We start from the raw sequence: 21,142 nt of genomic DNA on the forward strand, positions 1-21,142 counted from the left end.
AAGTTCCCTCGGGTTCAAAGTTCAAAATATTGAGCACGAGGTCAGTGCTGTTGTCCCTGAGCTCAGCTGGAGTGTTTTCTATGCACGAGTACGGAACTTTTCCAACTTAGGATAGAAGAGAGAAAAGTAAGACTAGCATAATTATGGTCCTATCCACCCCAACCATCTTCTTCCCCACCCAATCATCTCCGCCCTCCTCAGCACGCCTCCACGACACCACGCCCTAGGGGACTGTCTCGTTCGCCTTAAGGACAGAGCCAGCCCCGACCAGCTGCCGGCATTTTATGGAAGGTCAACTGAGAACTTAAACCTTCGTGTTCAGAGGTAGTTCAGGTATATTAACTTTTGTCTCCGTGCACTGTGTCGACAGTGATGTTGTGGCTTGTTGACCATTAAACATTCTGCTTTTCAAATACAAGGATAGTCATCTTTGGTGCGCGGATTTACTTTATAAAAGTAAGTAAAAAAATACAGTTTTGAAATGTTATTTGCTCTAGTTTCCCTTGATCCTTTGTTCCCTATTTCTTTATTTAAAGCGGGGATGATAAAAGTCAACATTTTTAGCTCATTTCAACTTGTGACCGACAAACGATACTACATCCGGTCTCGGGTACAATGCTCTCATTTTATGGACGACGCAAATAGATGGATGTCAGTCAGTTCACCCCTGGGACACACTGCTCATTCACCTTCTGCAGTATCAGTTTTTTGTTTGTTTTTTTTTTTTTGTTTTTTTTTTTTTTTTGCTCCAGATATATATTCCCTCAAAGTCTTCAATTTCCAGCATCACATGTATAATTTGTTTCATGGACCTTGATTTTTGGGAACGTCTGTCTTACGCCTGGTTAAAAACTTTTGAATATTTGTGTAGACATACGCTTTCAAAGATCAAGAAGCGAAAAAAGCATTTAGTGATAAGTTTGAACTTGGACAAAACAAAAATCAGGGTATAAGCCCAGTTCTTTTCTTCTAGATCATTTTTGACCAGCGAAAGTCTCTTTTCCTGCGGTCCAGATAGTGGAACTGATAATGTATCAATCCAAGAAAAAAGAAAAAAAAATTACCAGCAATTCCATGTTTGTTTGTTGGCGAGCATGGCGGGATGAAACACATCGTGGATTAATTTCATGCACTCTAATATCAGTGTGACGATTTCAAAAAGAGGATGGACATGTGCTGATGATCATTTTTGGCTGTTCCGACGGTCATGTTAATAATAATAATAATAACCAACTTTATTTGTCCCAATGGGCAATTTAAATGGGAGGTGTGCTCTGTTTTCAATATATATATATATATTAAAAAATGTCATTACAATGACAATGCAGTGGAATATTAACATTAACAAGAGCAATGAGTTATCGAGTGGCTTGCGTGTCCCAGCGAGGCGACAACTATTTGGTGAAAGACAGAATATATTTTGTGTACATGACATCAGGGATTCCACCTGTTCAATACAAGAAATCGTCTAAATTTGTTAATAGGAGACTTTCATGCGATTATTTTTGAGTAAGCCCCGGTTTTCTGCAGTCGCTGCCTTTATGAAGTTACAGTCTGTAGCAGCTGCACTTGAAGTAGAATCGACTACTCTGCCAGACGAGTTAGTGTGATGGCAGATGCACTTCAAGTAGAATCGACTACATTGCTAGACGAGTCAGTGTGATGGCAGATGGACTTCAATTAGAATTGAATACCCTGCCAGACGAGTCAATGTGATGGCAGATGCAATGGGCGTGACAACAACATTCATGTCACACCGACGGTGCTTGTGTTATTCTAAGACTGTCGACCCATAAAATCAGAATCCTTCAACACACCACCCGGAATGGAGTGTGAACCCAGTGCACGAGGCAGTGGGCTGCGAAAGAATTATGAGAGTACTAACGTGTCAGTTAGGAATGTTGACAGTTTTAATGGTGTTTACCTTATTTTTTTTTTCCTATCGTGCGTACATTGAAAACACAAGGCACTAGGACATGCGCATGGGTCTCGCTGTTTTAAAGTGGAATGAAAATGTCAAAATTAAATTGCACTACAACAGGTGTTCGCCACAGCCGCCGGCGACTTGGACAATATACGACGAATTTGATTCTGAGCATGTAGAAAACACATTAACTGCCACAGTAGTTCTGATGAAGAAAAATAATTCAAGTAATTTAAATTACACAGCTCACTGATACAGGAGGAGATATTTAACTATCTGTATGTTTGCATTTTCCACATCGAAACTGTGCTAATCAACGACACAGCTCCACCTGAGATCTTTTGTAAGGTTTTTTTTTACAACCTCTCCAGGTAAGGTCCTTTGTGTACCTCGCTTGCATGGTTTAATGTATTGTGGGAGCGAGACTGAAGAATGAGGCGCCTTCAAGTTTTACATAGTATATTTAGCTGATTTTGAAGACCAACATCAGCATTTAAAAATCGTGCTATGTCATTAGAAAGAAGGAGGACACATAGTTTTATCAAGTCTGCTGATAGCTGGATACCATAACAACCTCTGCATCATAGTTCGTTAATAAAAAGTGCAAAGGATGCTGATGAAGAAATCACCTTGTTTCAAACCACGAGGACATTCAAACCCATCTTTCAAGTTACCATTAACTCTAACTTGAGCTTTGACAACTTTGCATATACTTTTCAATAAATTTAATTTTTTGTGAAATAATATTCTTACTTAAAGCATCGTCCAGTTTGACACGGTAAACAGAATTGAAAGCTTTATAATTCTGTATTACTTGCCTCTATATTATTCCCATAAATATGAATACCTAACCAACAGGTATATTTCCTGTTATTTAGATATTTCCCAATAATCTCAAAACTCGAAGTATCGCAATTTCTAGCATCTAGAGTATACTAGACCACCCTGATTTCAGTGTCGGGCTTTCATACCCCGCCCCCTTCAAGCACTTTGCCGTTGCAAGAGGTGTACGTACCTTACAGGTGGGCGGTACGAGAGAAGAGACCCCGAGACACTGATAATACAAACAATGACAAGTTGTAAACACCGGTGTCCATTCCAAGAACCAGCGCCGCAACAACATAACAACAAGCTATCTGTTCAAACTGTATACCAATAGATCAACTCTTAGATAATACAAATAAAACTAATAAGCATATCAGTATAACTCGCATTGAAACTAGAATAATAATGAATGTAATAATTAAATAAGAAAGTTAAATATTCAAGAGCACGAGTCACCACAGTTAGTACCAAACTACAGGGCGTCAGTCTTCCTCCCCAGTAGTGTCACTGCTCTACTACACACCAGTAACGACAGAACAGGCGTGTAGCTCCATCCATTATAAACCCCGACCAACCTCTTCCCAATCTCCCCCTCCTTCCCCACTTTACCAACTTGTAAGCTGCCTTGAATAAAAAAAAAATTGAAAGGAAGGAATGAAGACTACACAAACAGTTGTGATGTTAAAGTCAAGCTTCAGTGAACATACCTGAGGCAGTCAGTCTGATAGAATCTCCACACAGGCTGTTTCACTCGCCATCTTAACTCTCTTCTGTTCATAGTCACGAGTACAGTTTCTTGTAATCATACCTAATGCTATCAAATGTAAGCGAAACAGGAATCTTTACTTTCTTCACAACTTTAAGTCTTCCTCACAACAACAACATAACATCTCGTCTGCTTTATAACTAGAGAAATCTGACTTATTCTGATTACCATCCCTACTCATTACTATACTACTCATGTTGTAACAGTTTTTCTTCTTCATTGCTCTCCTTTGATGTTGCCTAGTGACCTAACAAACTGATAAACATTAATTACCTCCTCATCCCTTCATCCGCATTGATAAAAATGTTTCAACCTCTGTTGCTTCGTTTGTTTTTAAAGAGATAACCAGAAAACTTCGAAGTGTTACTATTTCTCTTTAAAGATCTTTCAAACTTTGCCAGTTAGCCATAATTTGGATGCGAGACTGGTTCCCGAATGTATTTATTTACATATTGAAGAACGGCGATGGCGGAATATCACTGTTACACTGGTTACAGGGCTACTTGACTAGCTTTACAACAAACAGTAGTTAGCCTCCTCTTTCCCACTCCTTTTCACAAAAGCTCTTGGAATCGTGACAGCAATCACCGTATATACATTTATTGTCATAAATAAAATGTTTTGCATTAAAAATAATCGCCAATACAATGACGGATATTACATAATATTAGCACCCGGTCACATGCGCATTTCTGATTGGTCCGTGTAGACAGTTACCTGGCTGCTCGCTCATTTCTTTTTTCGGTCAATAGTGCCGAGCTGAGCAGGTGAGAACAACCGGATCAGGAAACAGTTTTGTGGACCCTGAGTATTCCATCTTTGTCTTAATGGCGATCGTTGACAGGTAGATGTTCGTGGAAAATCGCAGGTAAAGCCAAACATTTTTTCTTTGTTCACATGTCTGTTCACACACTGTAGCTGTGTGAATTTTACAGTGAAAATGTTTACAAATAGCAGCAGTGTTCAGAGACCAGACTAAGCTCTTGAGAAGCTAGAGAAACCTAACAGCTCCTAATGGCTTTGTGTTTTACCTATAAGGTTCCTCTCCACACGTACAAACATGTAGCCTGTTATGTTAAAAAAATAAATAAATAAATAAATTATTCTTAGAAAATTATATGTGAACCGTTTTTTCTTAGCTACTCAAAATTTTCTTTGCGTGAAACATTTTTTCAATTTTTTCCCTCCGTTTTAGAGTTTCGAGTAGTAATCATCAAACAAAGAATAGAATATACTGTCCAAGACTATGGACTCAGTGGAGTTGATTGAGTAAAACTATCTTGCTGTTTGCTTTATACATACTTTTTATAAATTTGTGCATTATCCCTAATCAATTAAGTTTGAAAATTCAAGAAGTTTTAAAGATATTTATGTCTTATATCTATGCTGTTATATTCAAATATAACCTTCCTAGCTTTGTAGAAATGAGAATCAAGACAAGGTAATTGAATTTATCTAACAAGAGGTCGATTTTATACGATATCATTTCTTTGTCGTATTTGATCAGAATTTTCAATTTGAAGACCACCCAGAATTTTTTTTTATTTTTTTTTGAAAGCAGACCACATGTCGACAGGACACACTGTCGTCGTCATTGCATGTGGTTGTTAATCTAATAAAGCAATACTTTTATTTTATTTTCTTCTTGGTTTTGGAAACAATGATATTCTGTGACAGGGACTTATTTGTTCAAAGACATATCTACATGTATATACAAAACTATGCAGAAAAGCGCTTTTAATGAAAGAGTTTTAGAATCTGAACATCATCCACCCTCTGTTCAGTCTACCCGGCTCTAGTCCGCTCTCTGACATTTTTCTTCAACCTATTATCTCTCAAATTATTATTATTTTTTCAGTAAGTTTGTTTCCATTGTTTAAAATATATGTTATTTAGAGTCTCCGGAGCAAGAAGAATTTTAGTGGATTTTTTTTTAGTTTTGCTTTTGCAAACACAGCCTGTCCTCTAAATATGACATTAGGATGACTTGGGGGAAAAGAACCTTTGCACGATATGAGAATATACTCATGTATTGCTGGTAATTATAACAAAGCATTAGGGGAATAATATTAAAACTGATAACACCATGTATTATGATATGGCTCAAAGCATGAACTGAAGAGGGTTGTATTGCATCTTCCTTAATGTGTTTTGGTCTTGCCTTTGCATCCTTTATGTTGACAGCGCTGCTGGTTGTCGCCCGGGTGTCAATATGTCCCACTCCGTCTTGTCGCACCTGTTAGCTCCTGTTGGTAATCTGGGTACCTTGGGCCTTCCTGTGTACCTTCAATAGTTGAATCTTCAAATAAACTGAGGAAAATCCTTCAGTGACACTGCGTTTCGCCCGTTGATAATTTTGTTCATTTGTGCATTTGCTACTGCCATGACAACGCATCGAGTAAACAAGGAGAAGTATCACTTCTTTCCAAGAACAGAAATACTGTATTTTGAAGCAGGTCTGTCGTGACTCTCGGCTTCATCTTAGATGATCACTCTCTTTATTGCTGTCTGTAGTGGAATTGTCAGTGAAATGAATATTACTCTTAGATTTCTGAAATCGGTTTCTATACATAGTATTCTTGACAATAGGTACAAGAGGATCTACTACATCGTCCCAATAGTCTGCTTCTGACGGTACCTTATGGTATTCAAATCCACAAAAAACCTTCAGTTCTTGAGGTGATGTGTGAAATTCTAGTCGCTTCAAACATTAGTGGAATAAGGAATTGGTCTCTAGCCATTACATCCTATGCATCTGGCAAAAAGAACTCGTCCAAGTTGCACAGGAGCATGTCGGCATAAAGTTTATCTCACATTATTGTCTGTTGTGGCAGCTGTCTGTCAATCCAGTCCCTTTGTCCTCGGGAAGGTTGTATTTTTCTTAATGTACCTTGAACGCTTCTGAGGAGGTGTAGAGCTTTTTGATGCCTGCAGTATAATTTTTTTTCATAACAAAGTATATAGCTCATATCATGCCCCCAACTTTCCAGTCTACGGCTCACTGCTGCGACTGACAAAGGAGCGTGAAGATCGCACCCCGATCAACGCTCGTCGCCTCTCACCTGTGACAGACCTGCCTAACCTGTAACATGGAAATCTCTTTAATCTTTTGATAATGCCGCGTCATCGGAGGTTAAGGTTGAGGACGGATTGATGATGAGGGAGAGAACCCAGCGGGAATGTTTTCAATTCTGTAAAAACTCGCCCTCACAATCAGTTGAACTGCAGGTCTCCATGCATTCATGCACCCAGCACGCCTACCCATTCACGTATCCTCCTCCTTGCACAGGCATGTTTGCACAAGCCCAAAAACTCACAAACCCAAACTAGCTTTAAGAAGCCAAAATTGTCCAAAAGGGCCGCGGGCAGTCGATGAAACACAGTGTCTATCCCGTTGTTTGCTCGTATGTGTCCTGTCTATCCCGTAATAAATGTTCTGTCTATCCAGTAATAAATGTTCCTTGCTTTTCCCTCAAAGTAATTATTATTATTATTATTATTATTATTATTATTATTATTATTATTATTATTATTATTATTATTATTATTATTATTATTATTATTATTATTATTATTATTATTATCATCATCATCATCAGGGCCGTGCTTAGGGGCAGGCGGACTAGGCATCTGCCTAGGGCCCCGCGCTTTTGATTGATATGGTAACTAGGCATATGGAAGTGTAGTCAGCCGTGGCGTGAGGGCCCCGCACATGCCCTTTGCCTCGGGCCCCGCGGGGGCTAAGAACGGGCCTGATTATTATTATATGAAAAAAGCATAGATTTACTGAAATTTGCGATTGCCTGAGTACTTACATAGATAGAAATTTTGCATTTTATGTTGCGTGATATGTGTCTGTCTCTGTGAGAGTGTTTGTAAGGGATATGGTGATATATAACTTACTTTTATTATTATTACAGCACACACATATGTGTATGTATATATATACACATGCACACTCGCGCCCTTTGTCTCAAGAAAAAAAAAAATCAGAGTCAAGCTACATTAAATCTTTTGATGGCTGTTTTTTAAATAAATTTAAATCTGAGTTTGAAGACCTGCAGGTGTAGTCGAAAAAAGTAAAAAGGAGGCAGATTATTTCTTGCAGTCAATACAAGAACTTCTCTCCGAGTCTGCCGTGTGTTTGCACCATAAGAAGACAGACTGATTCGCAGCCACTGAAAGCACGCAGAAAAAAATATTTAGAAGGTTGTAGAGGGGGTACTTCATTGTGAAATGTAAATGTATAATTTCCCACTAATTACTGTAACGATTCGCGATTCAAAGCGAATGTTATTATTTTTTTATTTTTTTTTTTTTTTTGTGTTCTAATTGTTTGTTGTCTGTGGTACCAGGGGAGAGCAGTCACGCGAATGCTGACGCAATCCCCACGTGGATTATTTCACGTCATTCGATGTGTTTTGACGTAGGGAAAGTTGTCATAGGCGTAACTACGGCGACTGCGGCCCATTCAGGTGGGAGCCATGCCGACTACACGGTACAGAGATTATGATTGGTCGGCATGGACCGACTACACGGGACAGAGATTATGATTGGTCGGCATGGACCCCACGCAGAATCGCTCAGCAGTTGTCCTAGTTACCTCGTTGCCAATGGCCTGATTGGTCAAAAGAGGTAGAGGAGAAAGTTAAGTTAGGCAAACTAACCTTGCCATGGACAGACAGAGAGAAGAGCAGCTTGAGGAGTAAGACCTCCGAAGTAAAGCGCGATACGGACGCCAACGTTCATCCTCATAAGAGGTCGAGCTAAATCATCAGTAGACAGTAGGCAATGGAACAGTTTAGTGTTTTCTTTCTTATTTCATTACCATTTTTTATAAAAAAAACCCATTAAATGTGTACTGTTAACTGTTGGCCGAACCTTTTTGTTGGAAAAAGGTGGAAGAGTGCGGCGAGCGAAGTTTACATGTAGATGTTTACACGCGCTCGCATACATTCGTAACGCACTCTCCTCAAAATGTTACAATGATGTACACCTATAACTACCTGGCTGTAATCTATCTCCCTATTTGTGCAAACTTTGGATAGTACCCTCAGTCCAGGCATCAGGGTACTCACCATTATCAAATAAATAATTAAAATATACTACAAAAAAGGCAGTAAGCGTTTGAATGAATTCATAAATTATTTATAACATATTAATACATTGCTCTCTGTGTTTGATTAATCATCAGAATGCCTTTTTTCAATAAAAAGTACGCTTGTTTGTCAATTGTAGGTGTGCATCATGCACACACGGACACTTGCATACCTACCAGATGTGAGTAGGCTACCAGGCTTTATGGAGAGGTGACATGTCCATTGCACACTGATGCAGACAAGAAATGTGCAGCACCGTCCTCTGGTCTTATTTTGCTCTTTGGTCCAAAACTCGAAGTATCGCAATTTCTAGAATCTAGACCAGGGGTGGGCAATTAATTTTCCCAAGGGGCCGCATGAGAAATTGGGATGGTTTTAGAGGGCCGGACTAATATAGTTAACTCAGTTTTACCCAATACTGTATATATAGTATATATACTGGGGGGCGGGCCAGCGGGCGGGCCGGTCAGTGACAGGAGGCGGCCCGCGGGCCGCCCCTTGCCCAGGTCTGATGTAGACCACCCTTATTTCAGTGCCGGGTTTGTTTTCATATCCCGCCCCCTTCAAGCACTTTGCCGTTCCAAGAGGTGTACATTACAGTGGGCGGGCGGAACGAGAGAAGAGTTCCCGAGACACTGATAATACAAACAATGACAAGTTGTAAACACCGGTGTCCATTCCAATAACCAGCGCCGCAACAGCTAACAACAAGCTATCTGTTCAAACTGTATACCAATAGATCAACTCTTAGATAATACAAATAAATCAAACTAATACATGTAAGCATTTCAGTATAACTCTCATTCAAACTAGAATAATAATGAATGCAATAATTAAATAAGAAAGTTAAATATTCAAGAGCACGAGTCACCACAGTTAGTACCAAACTACAGGGCGTGCAGTCTTCCTCCCCAGTAGTGTCACTGCGCTACTACACACCAGTAACGAGAGAACAGGCGTGTAGCTCCATCCATCAGAAGGTCCGCCCCGACCACCCCCTTCCCAATCTCCCCCCTCCTTCCCCACTTTACCAACTTGTAAGCTGCCTTGAATAAAAATGAAAGGAAGGACTGAAGCCTACACAAACAGTTGTGATGTTAAAGTCAAGCTTCAATGAACATACCTGAGGCAGTCAGTCTGATAGAATCTCCACACCTTTCTTTCTGGCCAAGAAAGTAAACGCACTAAAGCCATGTAGTCCCTAAGTGTGTGTGTGTATTTGAGTGGCTGTGTGTGTGTGTGTGTGAGAGAGAGAGAGAATGAAATAATGACAGTGACTTTGTAGTGTCCTTTGAGAAATAACACTGAAAAAAATATCAACACTGAACAGGTTTACAAACAAAAACAAGGCAGTATGCCCATCACTAAAGAAAAATCCGGTTCCATCCTCCGCTACATTAATTGTTTCTTTTGTACAAATAACAACAGTTTTAAATTCACTTTCTTTCAAGAGAGAGAGAGTACCCATGAGTAAGCTCTGAAGACAGAGGCAGATATGTCACAGGCTGTTTCACTCGCCATCTTAACTCTCTGTTCATAGTCACGAGTACAGTTTCTTGTAATCATACCTAATGCTATCAACTGTAAGCGAAACAGGAATCTTTACTTTCTTCACAACTTTAAGTCTTCCTCACAACAACAACATAAAATCTCGTCTGCTTTATAATTAGAGAAATCTGACTTCTGCTGATTACCATCCCTACTCATTACTATACTACTATTGTAACAGTTTTTCTTCTTCATTGCTCTCCTTTGATGTTGCCTAGTGACCTAACAAGCTGATAAACATTAATTACCTCCTCACCACCTTCATCCTCATTGATAAAAATGTTTGAACCTCTGTTAACTCGTTTGTTTTTAAAGACCTAGCTAGAAAATTTCGAAGTGTTTCGATCTTTCAATCTTTGCAGTGTAGCCATAACTTGGATGCGAGAATAGTTCCCTAATGTATTTATTTACATATTGAAGAACGGCCATGGCGGAATATCACTGACTACACTGGTTACAGGGCTACTTGACCGGCTTTGCAACAAACAGTAGTTTCCCTTCCCACTGCTCTTCAAAAAAGCTCTTCAAAGAGTGATAGCAATCACCGGATACGTTTATTGTCACAAGTAAAATGGTTTGCATTAAAAATAATCCTCCATGCCATCCAACGCCAATAAAATGGCGGATACTACATAATATTAGTACCTGGTCACGTGCGCATTTCTGATTGGTCCGTGTAGACAGTTACCTGGCTGTTCGCTCATTTCTTTTTTCGGTCAACAGTGTCGAGCTGAGCAGGTGAGCGCAACCAGGTCAGGAAACAGTTTTGTGGTCCCTGAGTATTCCATCTTTGTCTTTATAGCGATCGTTGACAGGTAGATGTTCGTAGGAAGTCGCAGGTAAAGCCAAACATTTTTTTCTTCCTTCTCCTGTCCGTCCACACACTTGGCTGAGTGAATTTTACAGTGAAAATGTTTAGAAACAGCAGCAGTGTTCAGAGACACGACTAAACTCTTGAGAAGCTAGAGAAACTGCTTCTGATGGCTTTGTTTTTTACGTATATGGGTTCAACTCCGCACCTACAAACCTGTAACCAGCTTTGTACAAAAAAAAAAAAAATAAATAAAATAAATTATTCTTAGAAAATTTAACTGTGAACCGCTTTTTTTTTTTTAGCTACTCAAAATTTTCTTTGCGTGAAACATTTTTTCCATATTTTATCTCGACATAATTTGATAACCTAACCCTGAAAACTCGGAAAACTTTTGACAACCAAACAACAATTTGCGCGTTCACGTGGTGTCTGTAAAATTTATTAATTTATACTTCATCGTTAATTGAGTGAAAATTCTATCATGGACGACATTGAAAGTGAGTTTACGTATACAGGGTACATTCTTCGCCTTGGTTGCAGAGTTTCGAGTAGTAATCATCAAACAAAGAATAGAATATACTGTCCAAGGCTATGGACTCAGTGGAGTTGACTGAGTAAAACTGTCTTGCTGTTTGCTTTATATATACTTTTTATAAATTTGTGCATTATCCATGATCAAATAAATTTGAAAATTCAAGAAGTTTTGAAGATACTTAAGTCTTACAACTGTACTGTTATATTCAAATAGAACCTTCTTCCAAGCTTTGTAGAAATGAGAATCAAAACTAAGTAATTGAATTTATCTAACAAAGGCTAGATTTTATATAATATCATTTCTTTGTCGTATTTGATCAGAATTTTCAATTTGAAAACCACCCCGAATTTTTTTTTTTTTTTTTTGGTTTATAAAGCAGACCATATGTCGACAGGACACACTGTCGTCGTTCTTGCATGTGGTTGTTAATCTAATAAATCAGTATTTTTTATTTTATTTTCTTCTTGTTTTTTGGAAAAAAATAAATTCTGTGACAGGGGCTTTTTCGTTCAACGATATATCTATATACAAAACTGTGCAGAAAAGCGCTTTTAATGAAAGAGTTTTAGAATCTGAACATCATCTTCACGCCATTCTTTCAACCGCATTAGACAACACAGTAGCACGGGACTTTATGAAGGTTCAGGTGTAAAAGTGGCCTACACTCAGAAAACCTAAATTATTCAGCTACATCCGGCTTATTAAAGGGAGTTCATCCATAAACTCCACGCCTGCCATCCACCCTCTGTTCAGTCTACCCGGCTCTAGTCCGCTCTCTTTGACATTTTTCTTCAACCTATTATCTCTCAAATGATGATTATTTTTTTCAGTAATTTTGTCTCCATTGTAAAAAAATGTGGTATTTAGAGTCTCCGGAGCAAGAAGAATTTTAGTGGATTTTATTTTCAGTTTTGGTTTTGCAAATACAGCCTGTCCTCTAAATGTGACATTAGGATGACTTGGGGAAAGGAACCTTTGCACGATATGAGAACATATTCATGTATTGCTGGTAATTATAACTAAGCATTAGGGGAACAAATTATTATAAATTATCAGGGTTGTCCATGGGAATGTTATTACCATGGGAATCCCATGGGATGGGATGGGATAGAAAAATATGTCCCATGGACAACCCTGGGAATAATATTAAAAATGATAACACTATGTATTATGATATGGCTCAAAGCACGACCTGAAGAGGGTTGTATTGCATCTTCCTTAATGTGTTTTGGTCTTGCACTTTGCATCCTTCATGTTGACAGCGCTGCTGGTTGTCGCCCGGATGTCAATGTGTCCCACTCCTCCTTGTCGCACCTGTTAGCTCCTGTTGGTAATCTGGGTACCTTGGGCCTTCCTGCGTACCTTCAATAGTTGAATCTTCAAATAAACTGAGGAAAATGCTCGTCTGAAATCCTTCAGTGACACTGCGTTTCGCCCGTTGATAATTTTGTTCATTTGTGCATTTGCTACTGTCATGACAACGCAGCGAGTAAACAAGGACAAGTATCATTTCTTTTCGCGAACAGGAACACTGTATTTTGAAACAAGTCTGTCATGACTATCAGCACCGTCCACAAGCGCATTGTAGATAGAGATTAAGGCATATTTATCATGCTTTTTTCTGGTCCTGCGCGTTATAAATGATCATGATGATCATAATCATCATCATCATCATCATCATCATCATCTTTTACTTCATGACATCTTGAGGTGGCTCACGGGCTTTGTGAACACTGTTACAATGTTATTGTCATGCCAATGCACCTGAAGTACCTCCAGCATTCTGTCGTAGCCGTACTTGCTGGTTCATCAATGCTGATGTTGGGTGTAAAATAGCGAAACTTGCCAAAATTCTCATTGAAAGGTTCCAACAACGGCAATATCCCCCCAAAAAAAAACCTTCATTTCTTGGGGTGATGTATTAAATTCTCGGTCGCTTCAAACATTAGTTGAATTAGGAACTAATATCTAGCCATTACATCCTATACATCAGGCAAAAAAAAAAAACCAACTCGTCCACGTTGCACAGGAGTATGTCGGTGTAAAGTTTCTCTCACATCATTGTCTGTTGTGGGGGTGGTCTGTCAATCCAGTCCCGATGTCCTTAGGAAGGTTTTTATTTTTATGTTTTGCCAAGGACGCGCTTAATGTACCCTGAACGCTTCGTAGGAGGTACAAAGCTTGCTGATCCCTGCAGTGTAAACTCCCTATTATATAGCAAGTATATATATAGAGCACAGCGTAACCGACTTTCCCGTCTACGGTTCACTGCTGCAGCTGATTAAGGGAGCGTGAAGATCGCGCCCCGACCAACGCTCGTCGCCTCTCACCTGTGACACACCTGCCTACCCGTAATAGGGTAAGATCTTCAGATCTGACAATGTCGTGTCATCGGAGGGTAAGGGTGGGGACGGAGTGGTGAAAGTGAGGGAGAGAACCCAGCGGGGATGTTTTTAAAATTCTGTACCAACTCGCCCTCAAAATCGGTTGAACTGCAGGTCTCCATGCATTCATGCACCCAGCACGCCTACAATAATAATAATAATAGAGAATTTATATAGCGCAATATCTCAATCAAAGGCAAGCTCATTGGGCTGAAAAGATCGAAGAAATAAAAAAATGAATCACCCAAATATTTCCGGTGTATCATGATCACATCCGCAAGGAAGAAACGGAGGGCAGGACTGTTTGAGCTGCTTTATTTCGAATTAAAATTGGTCTTTCTGGATAGAATCTCGGCGGAAATGTGTCTATTCATGGCGATTGTCTTCATTTAATCGCGAAAAAAACACTGGAAGGAGGTTGAGAGAAAGGTTGTTAGTAGGTGGGTAAGCTACAACAGTTGCTTGTTTTTCTTTAGTGTATAAGTTTAGGTTTTTTCCTTTCTTGGTTTCTGTCTTCATGAAGATGGTGTACTGTAGCACCTCTTACAGTAGAATGGTTCCTTACCTATAGGAGCAAAGAGGATCAGGTGCGAAGATCTGCTGAAGAAGGATGTAAACATTTCTATAGTTCGGGCTACTTTCTGCACGTGCAGAGACCTCAGTGGGGCTGACATCACAACCCTTGTCTTCTGTACCAGCCTTTCATGTGCAGCTTGCACAATCGAATATCATTTGTTTGCATTGCACGTTAGGTAGTCTACAAACTGAGGGTGAAGGTTTGTAGCTATTGTAAAAACAAACTTACCTGAAAAGTTTCCGATGCATAACACGAGCACTGCCAAGTTACTGCCGAATATTCAGTGGGTTGTAGGCAGGTGTGTCCTAGCTGCTTCACTACTACGATGCCCCTCCACACAATGCCCTGAACAAGAACCAGTTCCTGACTGAAAAAAGGAAAGCCGTACCGAACAAGAATCCTATTCACCTGCTATTGCTCCACGTGACTATTTTCTTGTCCCCAAACCCCAGGGGATGATCACGGGAGACCATTTTTGAAAGTGTGGAGGCTATTAAGAGCGCCATACCGGCGGAGATGTGGGGTATCCCAAAGAAATCCTTCAAGCATAGAAGCATGACAGAGAAGGATGGAACATACAATTACACTAAAGGAGGGTTACTTTGAAGAGGAAACCATGTAGTTTGTTGTTTAGAATTGAAATAAATGTTTTGTGACATAAGTCCTGTTATTTTTCACAGACTTTTCAGAAGACTACAAATGTCACTATGCACAGAAACATGTCAAAAACTCTCTTACACCATCTTTAAAATAAGTCACACTATGACATATGTTTACTCCTGACGATAATTCTTGATCTTTATTGAAGGCCAATATATAATAAGACATACTGTCAGTCGCAGCATTGGACTAAGTCACCTATGTGCTGATAAGTTTGTTGATTTTGTTTGCAAAAGCAGGCCTTAAAAGTGTTTACTTCTAGTGAATAGGTCCTTTAAATGGCCGTCAGGTACTTAAAAACAAGAGAGATGCTTATTAGTGCTTTTTGTGTATGTCACAGTGAGCTGATACAAGGTTAACCAGCTAGTATTAGTTCCTGTAACATAAAATTTGATTAATATAATTAAATTTATTTAGGACCTGCCAAGAGGCATAGTTGTCTTGAAGAGAAAGAACGCGCAATGTTCAGACGACTACGTGAACTCATGTCTGTGACCGTGTCAGGTGTGTTCCTATTCTTCAAAAACTAGTCATAGTCCTGTCAGAATCTAGGGGACAACCACAGCTGCTATTAAAATACAAACTTCTAAAGACTGTCATAAAGGAATGGGTACCACTCAGGCAGAGAGAGTTGAAAAGACTTGACAGGCCGCACTTAATCAGCGAAGCATGACAAGCCGACGACTACTATAACCACACCGCGTGTCCTCCTCAGCTCCCCACCCTACTTTAAACCATTCTTTCCTTCCGCAAGTATGGGTGGGACTTCTCCATCCTAAAAAAAAAAAGACCGATTTAGGGTGGAACATAAATGACTGGGAGGGTACAGGGAGTGAAAAAGCACGAGGGACTCATAACTTGGTAAGAATAAGGAGGAACTACACGAAAACAATTCAAGCAATCGTAGTCACAAGTTTTAATCCGATCTTCAGTTGTAAGGGGATGAATATAAACCGACCACGGTGTCTAGTCATTTTAAATTTATGATACTGATGCATTTTCATGTGACAGACCATATTTTGGTCTGGTGGGGTGTGGTTTCCCGCTTTAACAGGTTTGGTTTTGGTTTGTTTTCCCCAGAAGTTCAGCCCTGAGCTTTCCTAGGGTATCAGGCCCCATATGACTTTGATATTTTACATTGTATGGAAATATCTGCTCTTAGAGGACGAGTGCAAATGCATGAAAGAAAATCATAGAATCACCAACATAGTGGCGCCATCTGCTGACTGGTTTATCTTTGCCCGCCAGATGTACTAGCAGCTACATTCTAACATCCAATTATTTATTATAGTCTGAAATTGTTATTAAACTGGTCATTGCCCATCACTAGAGTAACATATTTTTGTTTAATAAAATAATCAAGAAAGTGATGTAAACCAATATTTTAGATGTCTGGAATTTAGAAAACTGCTAATGTAAAAATTATGTCTAAACAGCTTTTCATGCTGTTTTCTTTTCTAATTTTCAGATTTATCGAAAGTCAACAGTTATGAAGATCGTGTATTTCCTGACCACTCTTGTGTGTGGGTGTTTAATATGGATTCTAGTACTGAACTCTTTCAACCAGAAATCTTTGAACGAACCCAAACCTGACACAGTTGTAAGATTTACGCCTTCCTCGAGTTATCCCTGTATAAACATGAGCATTCAGAATGATGTCTCTCTCCGTTATTTCCAACCCCAGCCTTTTGTTTTGAACCTGGAGCTGCCAGTGTGGCAGAGATTCCAGAAGAGCCAAGGTGTCCTCGGGTACACGGTCCCCCTCGATAGGTCCCAACGAGGGGCAGAGACCAACAAGACGTATGAAGAAGTTCAGACATCTGACCACTGGCCAAAACTGTGAGTGAATGAATTAATGAGAGAGAAAGAGAGATACAGAGATGGCGAAAAAGTGTTTGTTTGTTTAAAATAGAGAAAAAGACTGTTGAAACTGGTAGCAATACTTCAGTAACTGTACAGAATATTTTAGGTTACTCAGAGCCACTGTCGAACTACATGGCAAGATTTTAAACTATAAAACCGTATTCTGTCCTGTGGCACAAGTTAGTGACACTCAGGTTGTACTGTAAAGATGTCTGTCCTGTCTTATGATAGGCCTTTATAACATTCTACCAAGATTATGATTACAAACGACAATTTGGTGGACCATTATTTTAAAACACAAAACCTTGTTTTCTCTCTCTATCTCTCTCTCTCCCCAGTAATGCCGCTTTTGGATTTCATTACCCTCTACAAATTCTATTTCTAGAAAATTTTCAAAATACTTTTTAACAAGTTACAAAATTGCAGTTAGACAATTTTGGACACGATTTGTTCTGTCGTTCGTTGTTGTTTTATCATATTTTTTCACATTTCGATACGCTAATTGGACTCGAAATGACTTGTCTGAATGTAGGTCTAAGAATTTCTACAAGAACCCGATTCCAGAGAGTCCCTTTCATCCAGATCACACCATTCGGTGGGAGTTTGATGCCAGTGAGCTACTCAAGAGAGATGATGTCGTGAATAAGCCACCGAAAATCATCACCTGGATGAAAAAGCCCCGCCATATTCCAGATCTTCCGGAACCTGTGCGCCTGCGCGTGTGTCCGGAAATGCCTTGTCGTCTGACTTCTAACACATCATTTCAAGGGCAGAGCCAAGCTCTCGTGTGGGCTGGAGAACTGATGACAGAAAGAGAACCACCAAAAAGATCGCATCCAGATCAGGTAAACAGGTCCCTTGACTACCACAACCCGACACAAACCCTCCTCCCTCTTCACCCAGTCTCAAGACCAGCATGCAGGCCCCCCAACTCCCATCATACTAGTATTAAGGTTCCCAGAAATTACCAGTGTCTTCCTCGATCTTTGTGACCAAAGGAAAGGGTTGAAGAAACAGCCTACAATAATAATTGAGAAGTAGGCTCATCTTCAATCATTTATAATATTGATGACAAAATAAAGCAGTTTTCTACAATAAAACTAAATTCTGCAATTTTGATATTTAACTAAACAAACAGGAAACTAGTTCTTTTATTTCTGTTTCTAGCTAACTTATTCCTCATTTGAATTTTTCTCCATCAAGGTTTTTGTGTTTCACGACCTTGAACCCCCGAGGTCCAGCTGGGTGTGTTCTTCCACATTCCGCCTGGACCCCTGGAAGTCGGCCTTTAACTGGACCATGCATTACAGGTAATTGCACACACGCACGCGCACGCACCACACACACACACACACACACACACACACACACACACACGCACGCACACATGCACACAAGCGATGAGTGTGGTTTTGAACGATGCTGTAAACTTTGTCCTCGGCCATGTTGAAGGTTTGACGCCGACATTCTCAGTCTCCATGGCCTGGTGGTCAAGCGAAGACGTCCAGTCAAGCGGAACTACACGGACATCCTGGCCAAGAAGACCAAGTTCGCTGCCTGGGCTGTCAGCAGTGTTATAGATCAAAGCAGACGGAAAGAGTTCGCCGCCATGCTGCAGAAGTACATCCCCATCGACATCTTCGGGGAAAGTTCTGCACACAGATGTCCTCGAGACCAAGACGACGCCTGTTTTCAGACATTCAGCAGGGACTACAAGTTCTACCTGGGTTTTGAAAGCTCTTTGTGTAAGGACTACATATCCGAGAAATTCTTCCGCTATCTGAACTTAGACACGGTGCTGGTTGCACGAGGCAGTAACGAATACAACGTGAGTAGAACTTTCTTCTTCCTTCTCATCTCCATATCATCTCTTCCCTCCTTATTTTTAACAACGAACATAAATAAAAAGTCAGAACTGATGTTACATAAATACTTTGGCATCTTCAGGATGAAGGAGGAAAATAAACTGTACTTCTTTAAACTTTAATCACTTGAAATTCTCTCTGGTAAATAATGGCTTACTTAGAAATAAAAAAGATAAATAACAGTTACTTGTGACGTGTCGGGTTAAGTATTTGTTGATTTATACAGACGATAGCCACTTCCTCTGCTTACACTTTGTCTTGCTATTAACTTGGTTGCAGTTCCACGCTCCTCAAAACATCTTCATCAACACGGCGGACTTTGCAACAGTCAAAGACCTCGCCGACTACCTTCTGCACCTCGACAAACACCCCGAAGAGTACCTTGAGATTCTGAAGGCCAAGGACGAGTACGAGGTTCTGTTCGAGGACTACCCGTTGCGTTATGGTGACGGGCAAGTGTTCTTCATGCATTACCAGTACGAGGCCACAGCTTTCTGTGAGATGTGTCGCCGCCTGTGGAACCTGGACTCCTACAGACAGACCATTCCGGACATACGGAAGTGGGTTGAGAAAGAGCTGTGTTATGAGGCTACAGACTTACGCTAACAATGTGTAGAATTTTGTAAAAAATTTTGTAACTTTTTAAAAAATCATCTTCCTGTCTCATTGCCCATCGCTATTTTTGTCTTAAAAATCATTTCATAAGAAATTGTTTGATGAGACAGACACAATTGTGTGTGTTAGCTTTGATAGCTGCACTTGTTTCACAAAGAAAGAGAAAATCTAGATATTTAAGTCAATTATTGTTTACATACATATATATACACATAAATTTATTTATGTGTTTTTGTTAAAGATGAGGTGATAAACTGCATTGTCTATAGATTAAATGTTGGAGCACCATTCTCTAACCAGTTAGTTTACACGTAGTCAAGGCAAGGAGAACACATTCACACTTCCATTGACATTCTTGTTATAAAAGACAAACGATTGCTGGCAGTCAAGACTGGTACAATCTACTTTTGAAGGTTACTGACAGAGACCAGGCCCCTGAGCCTAAGCAAAGATTACAATAATTTATTGTTCGTGGACATTAGGATATAGTCTCCCAAATAAACAATTGAGTAAATAAAGTAGGCCTGATTGTTTGGACTTTGGCCACATAAAGTTACCGATGGCATCATGAGTGTTCTCCAACATACATAAGCTAATAACAACACATCCAAGATATCCCTAGCCTCAGGCAAGAGTAAACTGAAATGAGTTGAACGTCAAGGTGTGGTAGCCTCGAGGCAGGGGAATATAAGGACTATGTCGAGTCCCCTGTGGAGGTACAGCAAGTGTCTGGCAGGGAACCGTGGTACGATTGCTGGAAGGGAACCGTGGTATGATTGCTGGAGCCGCTGATGCCGTACCACATCGTCTCTTGACGTCACGCATCAACGGACTAGGTCCCCCACTGCTCTGTCCTGTCAGGGTGGACGATGAGACCGACGGACCAGGAAAGGCTCGTGAGGAAGACAGCATCACACAGACACATTGCAGAAAGCGGGACCTAGTATGTCGGGCAACAATGAGCAGCCATCGCCTCCTTCCCTGCCCAGTCCAGACATGTAATCACGTGATGCAATCAGCATTTGTACCGCACGGTGGACTTTGGGTACAAAAAGTAGTTCCGTAGTAAAAAGTAGTAAGTCCTAATTTTCCTAGAATTACCTCTACATTTGTAATAATATGAATACAGTAACTACTTTCATAGAGGTAACAAATGTAATAGGAATATTTATTTGAAAGAATAAAATGTTTACTAAAAGCAGTCTCATGGGTGGACAAGCATGAACAGTCCCAAAAGCGAATCCACGTTCAGTTGCCAAAAAGAAGTGCAAAACTTTTTATATAAATACATGTCTCACTTGCGTTCGTTGTGTGGCAGGTGAACACAAAAAGTGCCATTACCTGTTGGCTGCTATTCACCCTTTCGCTGCTGACACCTTTCATGTTTCCTACCTTCACCTTCTTGCACCTCCTCTACACTGTGATATTAGTCCTGTGAAACCGGTGATACTATTGCATTGTTTGTTATATGTTATATCTATTCTTAGAATGGTTTATCCTACACTATGGTAAATTTTAAAAGATATTTACAAATCCAAGTAATTAGAGTTGCCATTTTTAATCCAATAAATAAACTTTTTTTCCCAAAACGTGGGAATTGTGAAGTGTTACATTTGTGAACGCGAATGAAAGCTTCATGAGGCAGTCTACGGTTGTCTATCAGACTT

At 39.9% G+C, this 21,142-nt stretch overlaps 1 protein-coding gene across 5 annotated transcripts; it reads left to right on the plus strand.

The window, feature by feature from the left end:
- Nucleotides 1-256: 256 nt before the first annotated feature.
- LOC112575898 (galactoside 3(4)-L-fucosyltransferase-like) lies at nucleotides 257-21,060 on the plus strand. Of its 5 annotated transcripts, none has more exons than XM_025258036.1 (6): nucleotides 257-456; nucleotides 16,601-16,971; nucleotides 17,528-17,840; nucleotides 18,199-18,305; nucleotides 18,448-18,823; nucleotides 19,140-21,060. In XM_025258036.1, exons 2-6 carry the CDS (start codon nucleotides 16,622-16,624, stop codon nucleotides 19,464-19,466), a joined length of 1,473 nt encoding a protein of 490 aa, XP_025113821.1. In that variant the 5' UTR covers nucleotides 257-456; nucleotides 16,601-16,621; the 3' UTR covers nucleotides 19,467-21,060. The 5 variants fall into 5 exon arrangements, with proteins under 5 accessions (XP_025113821.1, XP_025113820.1, XP_025113822.1 ...); XM_025258035.1 differs by lacking the exon at nucleotides 257-456 and adding an exon at nucleotides 4,262-4,293 and having other exon boundaries at nucleotides 16,598-16,971; XM_025258037.1 differs by lacking the exon at nucleotides 257-456 and adding an exon at nucleotides 4,262-4,282.
- Nucleotides 21,061-21,142: the final 82 nt, after the last annotated feature.

This window comes from Pomacea canaliculata, linkage group LG11 (assembly GCF_003073045.1).
Source record: "Pomacea canaliculata isolate SZHN2017 linkage group LG11, ASM307304v1, whole genome shotgun sequence".
Taxonomy (NCBI): Eukaryota; Metazoa; Mollusca; class Gastropoda; order Architaenioglossa; family Ampullariidae; genus Pomacea; species Pomacea canaliculata.

Bases quoted from the DNA above. Each gene is read 5' to 3' on its own strand.
- LOC112575898 (XM_025258036.1), top strand. From the start codon at position 16,622: ATGAAGATCGTGTATTTCCTGACCACTCTTGTGTGTGGGTGTTTAATA. The intron at 16,972-17,527 runs GTGAGTGAATGA...GTCTGAATGTAG, and splicing joins TCTGACCACTGGCCAAAACT to GTCTAAGAATTTCTACAAGA. The intron at 18,306-18,447 runs GTAATTGCACAC...GCCATGTTGAAG, and splicing joins AACTGGACCATGCATTACAG to GTTTGACGCCGACATTCTCA.